At 40.9% G+C, this 11,124-nt stretch overlaps 2 protein-coding genes across 9 annotated transcripts in view; one reads left to right on the top strand and one right to left on the bottom strand.

The window, feature by feature from the left end:
- The first annotated feature begins 540 nt into the window (after window positions 1-540).
- Window positions 541-11,124, top strand: part of ARSG (arylsulfatase G) — a 129,289-nt gene continuing 118,705 nt past the window's right edge. For all 4 annotated transcript variants that reach the window (XM_070740286.1, XM_070740288.1, XM_070740287.1 and 1 more), the window contains exon 1: window positions 541-828. The gene's annotated coding sequence lies outside the window, so the exon portion shown is untranslated. The remainder of the gene's footprint in view (window positions 829-11,124) is intronic.
- Window positions 5,254-11,124, bottom strand: part of SLC16A6 (solute carrier family 16 member 6) — a 29,578-nt gene continuing 23,707 nt past the window's right edge. For all 5 annotated transcript variants that reach the window (XM_070740292.1, XM_070740289.1, XM_070740293.1 and 2 more), the window contains one exon: window positions 5,254-9,545. In XM_070740292.1, the coding sequence (XP_070596393.1) occupies window positions 9,316-9,545 (230 nt within the window). In that variant the 3' untranslated portion in view covers window positions 5,254-9,315. The remainder of the gene's footprint in view (window positions 9,546-11,124) is intronic.

Genomic DNA, 11,124 nt, shown 5'->3' with positions numbered 1-11,124 from the left:
ACATGGAACATTTTAAAAGGCTTTTGCCACTGTTCCTCATCTCTACCTCCGCAGCTTTGTGGAGGGAGATGATTTGCTGTGAACCACGGAAAATTATTTCAATGGGATCAATGTCTCCTTTGGAATGTAAGATTTCTGCAGCATCTTGAATGGCCAAACTCAGAATAAAATTGGAATAGAGAAAAAGATACTCAATGGGTCACCTATCTGACACAAGGAAGGCTTTTGGCTTTACAGTAATGACTTAAGCGTGTCACACTTCTCCCTGGTTAGGCAGCTTAAGCCGCTTGATAAAAAAGGAACTTTGTTCTCCCTCATAACTGAGCCATGGCAGGGAAGATTTGAGGGCAAAATGGAAATAAACTTGGTCCGGGTTGAAGAATTGACACTATAGCTGAGGCAGACACTTGGAAGAACACTCTAGAACAGGGATCTCCAACCTTGACCACTTGGAAAACTTGTGGAGAGCTGAGGAATTCTGGGAGTTGAAGTCCACAAGTCTTCAGGTGGCCAAGGTTGGAGATCCGTGCTTCAGAATTCGAGACAAAAAGCGTTCCTGTGGCAACGCCTATCACCAACTCGCCCTCTCACCCCAAAGTGGGGGGACCACTTAGCGATCGCCTCAAAAGTCCTTTCGGGGTTTGCGCGGGGAGGGGACGGGATTACCAAGCGGCCACTCTCACGGCTCCTTCGGGCGGCATCGGCTGGGCGCCTCCCGATTGGTTCAGGCCCGAGCAAAAGGGAGGCGCAACGCCTGCTTTACCCCTAGCGAGGAAACCGGGGAACCTGGCGGCGAGCAGCTGTGGGGTGCGTGAGCGGCGCGGACGTGTGAGTGCACAAACCACCTTTTGCCGTTACTCGTTATATATATACAGTACTCGTAACTTTGGGCTCTTGACTTAACTGAGGTGATTGATTGGGAGGGTTGGGCGAGGAAATCCATTGAAAGGAGGGAGAGCAAACCCCCCAAGCTGGGGAAACTGAGACCCTTCGGCCGGAGCTGCAGAAATCTTGCAACCCGGCCTTTAATTTCGGGTGGGGAGGCGGGCAGGGAGAGTCGGAAAACTAGCAATCTTGTGTACGTTGTCCCACTCCAGACAACGAGGCTGCAAGAGTTTCAGTTATTTGCTTGGGAGGATACGGTGCAGTTTTGCATGGGTCCTTCTAGCTATCATAGTGAGCCCGGGTCCGTGTAGGATAAGCGCAGCGGGAAGGCAGCTATTTGGGGGGGCATCCGTGCTGGAGGTGGGAAGCGGCGGTGGCCTGGCCTGAGGTGGCGCTTCCGGCGAGGGACGGTGGAATTTTCCACGCTGCGCTCCTTGTGGAGGCTGGCAGAGGAGGCCTCGCTCGGTGAGCCTCCGCCCCGCTCCGCTTCGCAGCCTTGCCCCGCGCCCAGAGCTTTTGTTGTGGGGGACGTGGGGCTGAGCGACTCTGCTGGTCTTGCAGCCGCTGCTGCCGTCTGACTCTTTCCCGGACTTCGGCGCGTTTCAAAATGGTCACCCGGCTCCAAATGGAATAGGATAGCATAGGGTAGCATAGGCATAGGCATAAGAATAGGATAGCATACAATGGGATAAAGACAGAAGGGAAGGGAATGGGAATGGGATAGAATAGGGATAGGCATAGGCATAAGAATGGAATACAGCACAATACAATACAACACAAAAGAATAGAATAGGATGTGATAGAATAGGATAGGGATAGGGATAGGGATAGGGACAAGAATAGAACAGGGATAGTCATAGGCAATAGAATAGAATTCTTTACTGGCCAAGTGTGATTGGACACACAAGGAATTTATCTTTGGTCCACATGCTCCCAGTGTACATAAAAGAAAAGATACATTATTTATTTGTTTGTTTGTTTGTTTGTTTGTTTGTTTGTATGCCGCCCCTCTCCGAAAACTCGGGGCGGCTAACAACAATAAAGAAAACAATGTAACAAATCTAATATTAAAAAATAATCTAAAAAAACCCAATTTAAGAGACCAATCATACAAACAAGCATACCATGTATAAATTCTATAAGCCTAGGGGGAAGGGAAAAAATTTCAATTCCCCCATGCCTGACGACAGAGGTGGGTTTTAAGGAGCTTGCGAAAGGCAAGGAGAGTGGGGGCAACTCTGATATCTGGAGGGAGCTGGTTCCAGAGGGTCGGGGCCGCCACAGAGAAGGCTCTTCTCCCGGGTCCCGCCAAATGCATTGTTTAGTCGATGGGACCCGGAGAAGGCCAACTCTGTGGAACCTAACCGGTTGCTGGGATTCGGGCGGCAGAAGGAGGTCCCGGAAATATTCTGGTCCAATGCCATGAAGGGCTTTATAGGTCATAACCAACACTTTGAATTGTGACCGGAAATTGATCAGCAACCAATGCAGACTGCGGAGTGTTGGTGTAACATGGGCTTGCCTTGGGAAGCCCATGATTGCTCTTGCAGCTGCATTCTGACTTGCACCCTATGTGCAGTTCACAGCTGTTCTCTCCCAGCCCGACCTCTGTGGATTTTCTTCCATATAGCATCTTGAGACTCTCTACTTAAGGTTGCTGTGATATGATTGCAATTTAGCTGCTCTGTCCCAAACTCTGGAGAGAGGTTTGTGCTGGTTTATGCAGCCAGCTGTAAAATCTTTGAAAATGGTTTAAGGTGATCCACTGTACAGTTTTAACTGATCAACTCCCGTTTATTAGCGTATCTTATCTCCTGAAGCTTATAGCACCTCCATCAAAGGCAGCATGTTTTTGTATTGTATTTTCCTTTGATATGCATCAGAACTACCATTGTTCCCCCATTCTGACAAATACCTTTCAACTTGGAAATGGAAGTGCTGCTTGGTCTTTGCATACATAACACCTGCATTGAGCTTTAAAAAGCAGCACAAAGATTTTCTGGAAGGTGACCCATTTAAATGTTTTCCTTCCTCCTAAACGGGTCTCATTATATCTCTCCATGCTAGCGGCTTCTGTATGTATCCAAGTGAGAAGTTTTGTTCTTTAGGAAAGTTTCTAAATCATGGAATTACGCTTTTGGAAAAGATCACATCTAGGGCAACACTGCAGTGTGCAGGAAAACCAATTAAATCCTCCTTGTTAAATCCTTCCAGTTTATAGTCTCTGTGGGTATTGCTTACAGTCTAAAATGTTTTTGTTAAATAGTATGACTCTTAATACAATCTGGAATGCTCTGGAGTGAATTGAGAGCCAGTTCTGCTGAATGACCCGAGAACAAGGCTTTCTGAGCATTTTCTGATCCTAATGATTATCTATATGTGTGGCCTCTTCTTTCTGAACAAGCAATGTGTGTTCTTGCAGTCACAACTGGTTGATTTAAATCAGAGATCTTCAAACTTGGCAACTTTAAGACTTGTGGACTTCAACTCTTCAACAGCTGGAGAATTCTGAGAGTTCAAGTCCACAAGTCTTAAAGTTGCCAAGTTTGAAGATTGATACAGAAATTTTTTCTAGGTATTTTACACGAATCAGACCCCAGAGAGCGCTAGACATCCTTTTTAAAGTGAGAAACTAACCAGCAATGTTTCTACCCTGTTTTCCCTATCTCAAGGCCTCAATATAGCTAAGAGCAATTCCCATTGGCTTTCATTTAGCATATCGTTATGGATGTGAGTTATAAACCTAACCATCTGAAGGATACCAGGTTGGAGAAATCTGGCTGCACACATTTTAGCTTAGTTTATTGTGGGAACTCAGCCATTCAATGTATTGTGAGTACATACACAAAATTTGGTAAATTTTGGTTTATTATCTGGAAAGTATAATGGCCATCCTTCATCCCATGAGTATTTTGTAATTGTAATGGAGGGTTATGGTTAGTATGTGTTTGTTCTTTATAAGCACTTGCAAAAACTGCATTTGGTGTAGTGCACACAGAATATTTTTCTTGCCAGACATATTCTTTTTAGAAAGATTTGCACTGAAGTGGAATGATTGTGGAGAAAGGTCCAGGATCATCGCACAGACTGATCCATTTTCATAAGAAAAAAAAAGTCTCAAATATAGTCTTGAAAGTTTTGCAGGACCTTTATTTGTATGAAGTGACAGAAGAAGCCTAAGCAAAGCTAAAGAGCAAGTAGGTGGAAACAGGCAAGCAAGGTGCCCTGAAGGGACAATCATCTTAAAGAAAGAATGACACATTCAACCCAGGCAGCGAACAGGGAAGTTGGAAACACCAAAGCTCTGGAAAATTTCATGAAACAAATGGTGAAGGACTGAAGATGTGACTGGGAATTGAAAGCATATTCTAGAACAGTGATGGTCAGCCTATGACTTGGATGCCAGAGGTGACATATCAACAACTTTCACTCAAAAGCATATTCTATTCTCAAGTGAGATTTTTGGAGGCTGGAAGACTGCTCGAGAGTGGGGGGTGTCTTGGACAGGTTGCAGAGGGCTGACAGCACAAAGAGAAAACTGCATGGTCAATTTTTTTGAGTGGCAGAAATGCTGCTAGTGCTGACACTGAGGCCTAGGCCTCTACTTCAAGCCCAGCATCAGCCTGCCACTGAGTGTTGCTGTTTAGAGCAGGAGTCTCCAATCTTGGCAATCTTGAAGCCTGGAGGACTTCAACTCCCAGAATTCCTCAGCCAGCTTTGCTTTGCTGGCTGGGGAATTCTGGGAGTTGAAGTCCACCAGGCTTAAAATTGTCAAGGTTTAGAGTAACAAAGTTTGGGGAAAGATAATTCTTTGTAGTTCAGGATGTGTGTGTGTGTGTGTGTGTGTAAAAGAGAGAAAGAGGTGGGGGAGAGGAGAGGGAGATACTCACTGTGATTATTTTTCCAGATTTTCAGACATGCCAAGCCCCAAGTTTGCCATTGCTATCCTAGAAGCCATGAGGCAAATGTGGAAGCCCCATGGATAGATCCTAAGAGTTGGCCAGCCGTTCCCTTAATTAGATTGGGTCTCACGATGAGGCGTTTCTAAAATTTATGTGTATCTTTCCACATTAGGATGAGCACTGTGTGGTTTTATGAGCCCTGTTGCTAGCATAAGTACAGTATGCCACATAAAAATGTTTTACTGCTCGGTTCCTATGTCTTCACCTCACCTTTTCTTCAGTTTATGACAGAGTGTAAAATAATCCTGAGCTGGGCGAAGTTGATATTTCTCTTTTGACGTCAATCCAGGTGAAGCTTCAGATATATAAAACCTGTTAGGCTTTGCCTGCCAACTCAAAGAATGAATGATAGTACTAACAAAAAGACAAGTGATGAAGTTTAGAACTAAAAGAAAGTTTAAACCAATTTTTTTTGTTTTCATTAAAAAAAGTTTATTGCAAAACTCATTATTTGGTAGCACTTCCAGAATCCACTAATTTACAGTACAGAATAAATCAGCATCCTGCTTCAACCATGTTTAATCCTGATTTTGAGTATCTTGTTCAGATGCATGCATTCTATTTGTACATAATATAGTATGTACATAGTAACTTCAGATGCAGTTGTTTACATACACTGTATTTAGTACTGGAAATATTTGTAACATTACAGTAGAACTTTGTTAACTTGCAGAGACTACTAATTTTTCTGACTACATGTCAAGTACACAATATGCTTTTTCTCATATACGTTGCCCTTGTGTAGTGATTGAAACTGGTTGTTGTGAAATAACTAAGCAACACAGTGATCCAGTGACTGAAAGACACAGTGGTGCTTTCTCATTCAGATGAAGTTTTCTTATACAGGGTCTGTATCTGATCTCACATACACCCCCAAAACACACATACGTTTCCATGCCCTCTGCCCCCTAACCTCCCAATAAAAGTGTTAAGTGCACATTCATAAGTTCAGCTTTGTAACCCTCCTGGTACTTGAGGTTGCAGGAAACTGACCAGATCTTAATCAGCTTCACACTTAAGGTTTTTGTTAGGGTAAATGTTTGCATTGGTTGGAAAATGACATTTTAATTACTGTTTTATTTTCAAGCAGTCACTGTTGCTACAGAAGGACTGTCTGTATTATTGCAGTTTTATATTAAAATTCAAACTACAATAATTTGGATAGGTTAGACCAGAAATAAGTAAGAAATCAGCATTTGCCAAGTGACTGTGACCTTTTATTCCAAACATTTTATTAAATTGCTATGCCTACCTTGCATTTTCTGCTTTATTAGGAATATAACAAGTATATGATATGCTTGCTAGACATATCCGTAATTTCATTGGCACATGCTTCGTATTTTATTCCTTTATTTGCCACCCAAAAAATGCAGAAAATCTAGTTATTCCCTTCTCTCAGTGTTCTCTGCAGTTTATCAAGGCTCTACTGTACATGATAAAGTGCTGAAAGTAAACAACCAATCCCAAATTGCAACACGGTCTTCAGAATTTTCCAGCAGGGAGACAAGATGGATTGCTTAAGATACAGGGACACCATGTTCCTGTGCCTAGGCCCCTGGGCCCTCTTGATTACAAAAGTAAAGGATTTTACTAGAACATAGTGAAAGTAAACCGCTCTTAAGATCATGTTTTTGCTGTTTTATAAGAATATTTTGTATATAATTCATTGAAAATTTGCCAGCATTCATATATAAGTCCTTAAGTACATTATGATGGTATAGATTAGGCTGCATTTGTTTTTTTGGTAGGGGACTCTGGAAAACCCTATCAGGAATCACAATGACCTTAATTTGTATAGTCTTAGCAGGATAATTGACATACAGTGCCAATGGATTATCAAGAAACATTTGAATCTGTACTTGTGTGTATTCAGAACAAAAACGTCTTATTTTCTCATTTTCCCCTGAGTTGTCTTGTGAGAAAGAGACTTATAAAAGTGGGGTAAACAAGCTCATGTCACCTTTGATGTGGCTATTTATTAAAAGTCAGTGAACAATAGTCATCATGTTGCTGCCACTTCTTAGAATTCCCTTTCTTTATACAAAACGTAACTGAAAATGGGAGATGCACAAATTGCATTTTAAAAATATTAACTTTGTTGCATTTTTCTGTCTGCAGTGACTGTTACATTGATCCATGCATTATGTAGCTGCAATGAATGGAGCATTTAAAAAACAACAGGGTTACCAGATATAGCTGTAAAAAATCTGCATGACCACTAGATGACAGCCAATAGTTTGGTTTAAGTGTCTCTCTGCTGCCCTCCTATGGTCACTTGGATTTTTAAAACACAGGTCAGATAACCCTCATAGCTCTCCAAGGCTTGGTTTATGAAGATGGCCCCTTTAAGATCCCAAATATGGCTACATTGAGACACATTGCCTAGTGGGAATTGCAAGAAAGTAGATGACAGAGGCATTAAGTTACATAGTTTCACCTTTCAATGCTCTCTACTGTAAGGACAACTGTTGTCATACAAATGGAATGACAAAATGTACAGCCTTCATATGAAGGCACTGATGGAACAATCAGAACATATATTTAATTCATATGAATTATCTGCACATGAATGAGTGTGGAAGTTAACAAAGGTAAGAACAGGTCCCAAAAATATAGCACAAACATTTTCCAGCTTGTCCACAGAGTACTAAAGCTTACAGATATAGACCTAACTGAAAGGCGATTCATAGTATAACCAAAGACCGGAATGTTTTCAGAATAAAAATGTTTTTCTCCTGATTCATCAGATTTTAACTTGACTTACAACAGTTCATTTAGTGACAATTTAAAGTTACAACATAATTGAAAAAAGTGAGTTATAACTTAGGACTGTTGCAGCATCCCCATAGTCACATGTTCAAAATTCAGACAATTGGCAACTGCCTCAATATTTATGAGGATTGCAGTGTCCCAGAGGCACATGATCACTTTTTGCAAACTTCTGATAAGCAAAGTCAATGGGGAAGCCAGATTAACTTAATAAACATATTATTCACCTAACAATTGCAGTAATTCCCTGAACAACTGTGGCAAGAAAAGTTGTAAATGGAGGCAAAGTTCACCTAACAAATGTCTCGCCTAGCAACAGAAACTTTGGGCTCACAATTGTGATCCTAACTCAAGGACTATCTATAATGAAACAATCTTAATACAATTCCATACACGCTTGAGATGTTTTACAGGATTTAAACCACAGCCTCCATTACATCAGAGCAGACTCTCAAAGTCTTATTAACTAAGCCTAAAGTCCGGTTGTTTCAATCTTTTAATTCCAATACACCACACAGTATCTTTGTTTCATTTCTTTAAAAGGCACCTGTTGCAAGACTTCTGAAATCATAAAAATAAGAAGGTGTACTATTGCCTATGCCTAAAATTCTACACACTAGAAATGCATCAAGACTTAGAAAGAGTTTAGAGCAAATGGTCTGTTTTAAATAACAGTTAATCACAAAATAAAAATAAATAATATTTTTTACAAATTAAAACTGCTAGAATCAGTTATTTGCCTGAATATCAAAAGGCAAGTACCACTAAGTCATTAAAAGTACAATCCTATTCATGCACAATCAGAACTAGTCTTTCTATGCCTGCTATGATTTTGAATAGATCTACTCGAAAAGCAAGTTCACCAAGGCTGCAAATTTATGCACATTCAGTAGTGAAGAAAACAGTACTACATATTTCTTAAAAGAAAACAGTACTACATTTAAATCATCATACTTAGGATTATGCAGTAAATTTTTTATCTGCATTTTAAGGTAACACTGTTGTGAAAAAGCTATAGTAACTGGCCGTAAAATAGAACTGGTAACCTCAAAGTTTTGTTGCAGTTTTTTTAAAAAAAAGCACATAAAAGCTATTTGTTAATTCACTAGTGAGGAGTGACAAAAGTTAACTTCTTCCCATAAGTTTCTGGATTCCAATTCAAGTCACAGGATGAGGAGAATTGGCTACCTGTTCCAAATATAAATTTAATAACTGTTCTCCAAAATTAAAACACAGCTATGCTTATCTGATGAAAAGAAACAGTTCAAGACTGTTTCATCAGATTAGTTATTTTGTGGCACTATTTGTGTTTTTAAGAGAAGAACCATTTCTGGTATGAGATCCTCCTAGACAACAAAAAACATGGCTTTTAGTTAGATGAGCTATATCTGATTTTTTCTTTCATCTAATGTCTTGCTTCTTCACTGTGATTTAGAGTTGAGATATTACGTGTTGCCTTCTTCCCGTTAATAAGAACATTTGAATCACAGCTTCATGCTCGGTAGGAGTGTGTGCATGGAATTAATCAATGGAACTTCACATGCCAGGTGTTTTCAAATATTAGATAATATTAACTAGTTTTTATGATTGCTAACATGTTCACCTTTGTTATGTTGCATTCCCTTTAATGTGTTGGCTTTGAAAGGTGGACTTGAGCTGATTTGTTTTTCCCCAATCTCTAAATAATATATATTAAAATTCAAGCTATGCTAGCAGAGCCATTTTCAGAATCCTCTGTTTTCCCAAAATCAGTTTCTATAAAATCGTCCTGAGGCTCTGAGAAATTCTCTTGTATTGATTGTTTCTTTCTTTGACATGCTAAATTCTTGCAAGGCCTCACCAATGAAAGGAATATAGCAGCCAGCAGCATTCCACCGGCACAGGAATAGAATGCAGAACTGTATTGTTTTGTGGTATCCACTAGTATACCTGTAAAGCAGGAAGAAGAGAGCATGTTATGAAAAACTTTATACATGTCAGTTGGCACAATCTTTTGAAACATTTTCTTCAGATTCCCCCCCCCCCCGATTATGACTTACGGAACACCAAATCTAATTTTCCAAGTGTAAGAAGAATCAGAGGGGCACAGTAAATTACTTAAACAATTACCAGTATTACATTATTTTAAAAAGAAGGTTCATGGCATCGGACCAGAATATCTCCGCCTTCTGCCGCACAAATCCCAGCGACCGGTTAGGTCCCACAGAGTTGGCCTTCTCCGGGTCCCGTCGACTAAACAATGTCGTTTGGCGGGACCCAGGAGAAGAGCCTTCTCTGTGGCAGCCCCTACCCTCTGGAACCAGCTGCCCCCGGAGATTAGAACTGCCCCCACCCTTTCGTAAAGTTCTTAAGACCCATCTCTGCTGTCAGGCATGGGGGAACTGAGACATCTCCCCCGGGCCTATACAGTTTATACATGGTATGTTTGTGTGTATGTTTGCTTTTCATAATATGGTTTTTAGTGTTTTTTAAATTATTACATTTGTTCTTATATTGTCTTTGTTATTGTTGTGAGCCACCCCGAGTCTACGGAGAGGGGCGGCATACAAATCTAATAAATAATAATAATAATAATAATAATAATAATAATAATAATAAATGACTTCACCAAACTTGGGTTCCCATGATGCATGCTTGGGGTTTGGGCCCATCCTAAATAGCTCAAAATTGTAAACAATTCTAGAAAGAAATTGAAGGTGTTCCTTGAAGTGCAGCCATTCAACTCACCACTACAATTATTTCTAAACAGTCTTAAAGATAAAATGATGACAGTCGTTTGTCTTGGGCATAAAAGTCAAATGATCAGTTGTTCTTTAATTAGTGTTTCACTCAGGTTGAGTCCGCTTCCATCTTATTTAATTTTTACACCCTTTAAGCTGTGACTGGGCATCTAGTAGTTGGTCTCCCAGATTGTTATGAACTGTACCTTCCACCACCCCTTAGTAGCTCTAGAAGGCTACAGGTGTCCTCTTTCTCGCTTACCTTCCACATGAAAATAGTGAAGGACTGGCCAGCAATGCCTCTGCCAAAGAAAATTGAACCAGGGAAGGCCGCATGCGGCCCTCCCAGGCTCCCTTTCAACTAGCGGAAGGCTGCAGGAGGATTGCCCCCAAATCCCGCCTGGGCCACCACTGGTGCCCCTGACACAAGTGATGTCGAGCTGCCCCCCCCCCCCCCCCGATCAAACAACCCTGATGCAGCCTTCAATGAAATCGAGTTTGACATCCCTGATCTAGGAATATTTCAACTTCCTTCTGCTTCCCTATATACCCTAGATCAGGGGTAGGCAAAGTTGGCTCTTCTATGACATGTGGACTTCAACTCCCAGAATTCTTCAGCTAGCATGATTGGATGATGAATTCTGGGAATTGAAGTCCACAAGTCATAGAAGAGCCAACCTTGCCTACCCCTGCCCTAGATGAACTGAATTGAATGTTCCCTGCTCACACAAGGGCAACTTTTCCATTTTTTACTTGTTCTTCAACTGTGGTTTAGTATATATTACCAC

The sequence above is a fragment of the Erythrolamprus reginae genome, chromosome 2 (genome assembly GCF_031021105.1).
Source record: "Erythrolamprus reginae isolate rEryReg1 chromosome 2, rEryReg1.hap1, whole genome shotgun sequence".
NCBI lineage: Eukaryota > Metazoa > Chordata > Lepidosauria > Squamata > Dipsadidae > Erythrolamprus > Erythrolamprus reginae.
Note: the sequence above shows the minus strand (reverse complement) of the source record. Positions and strands in the feature narration are given on the sequence as shown.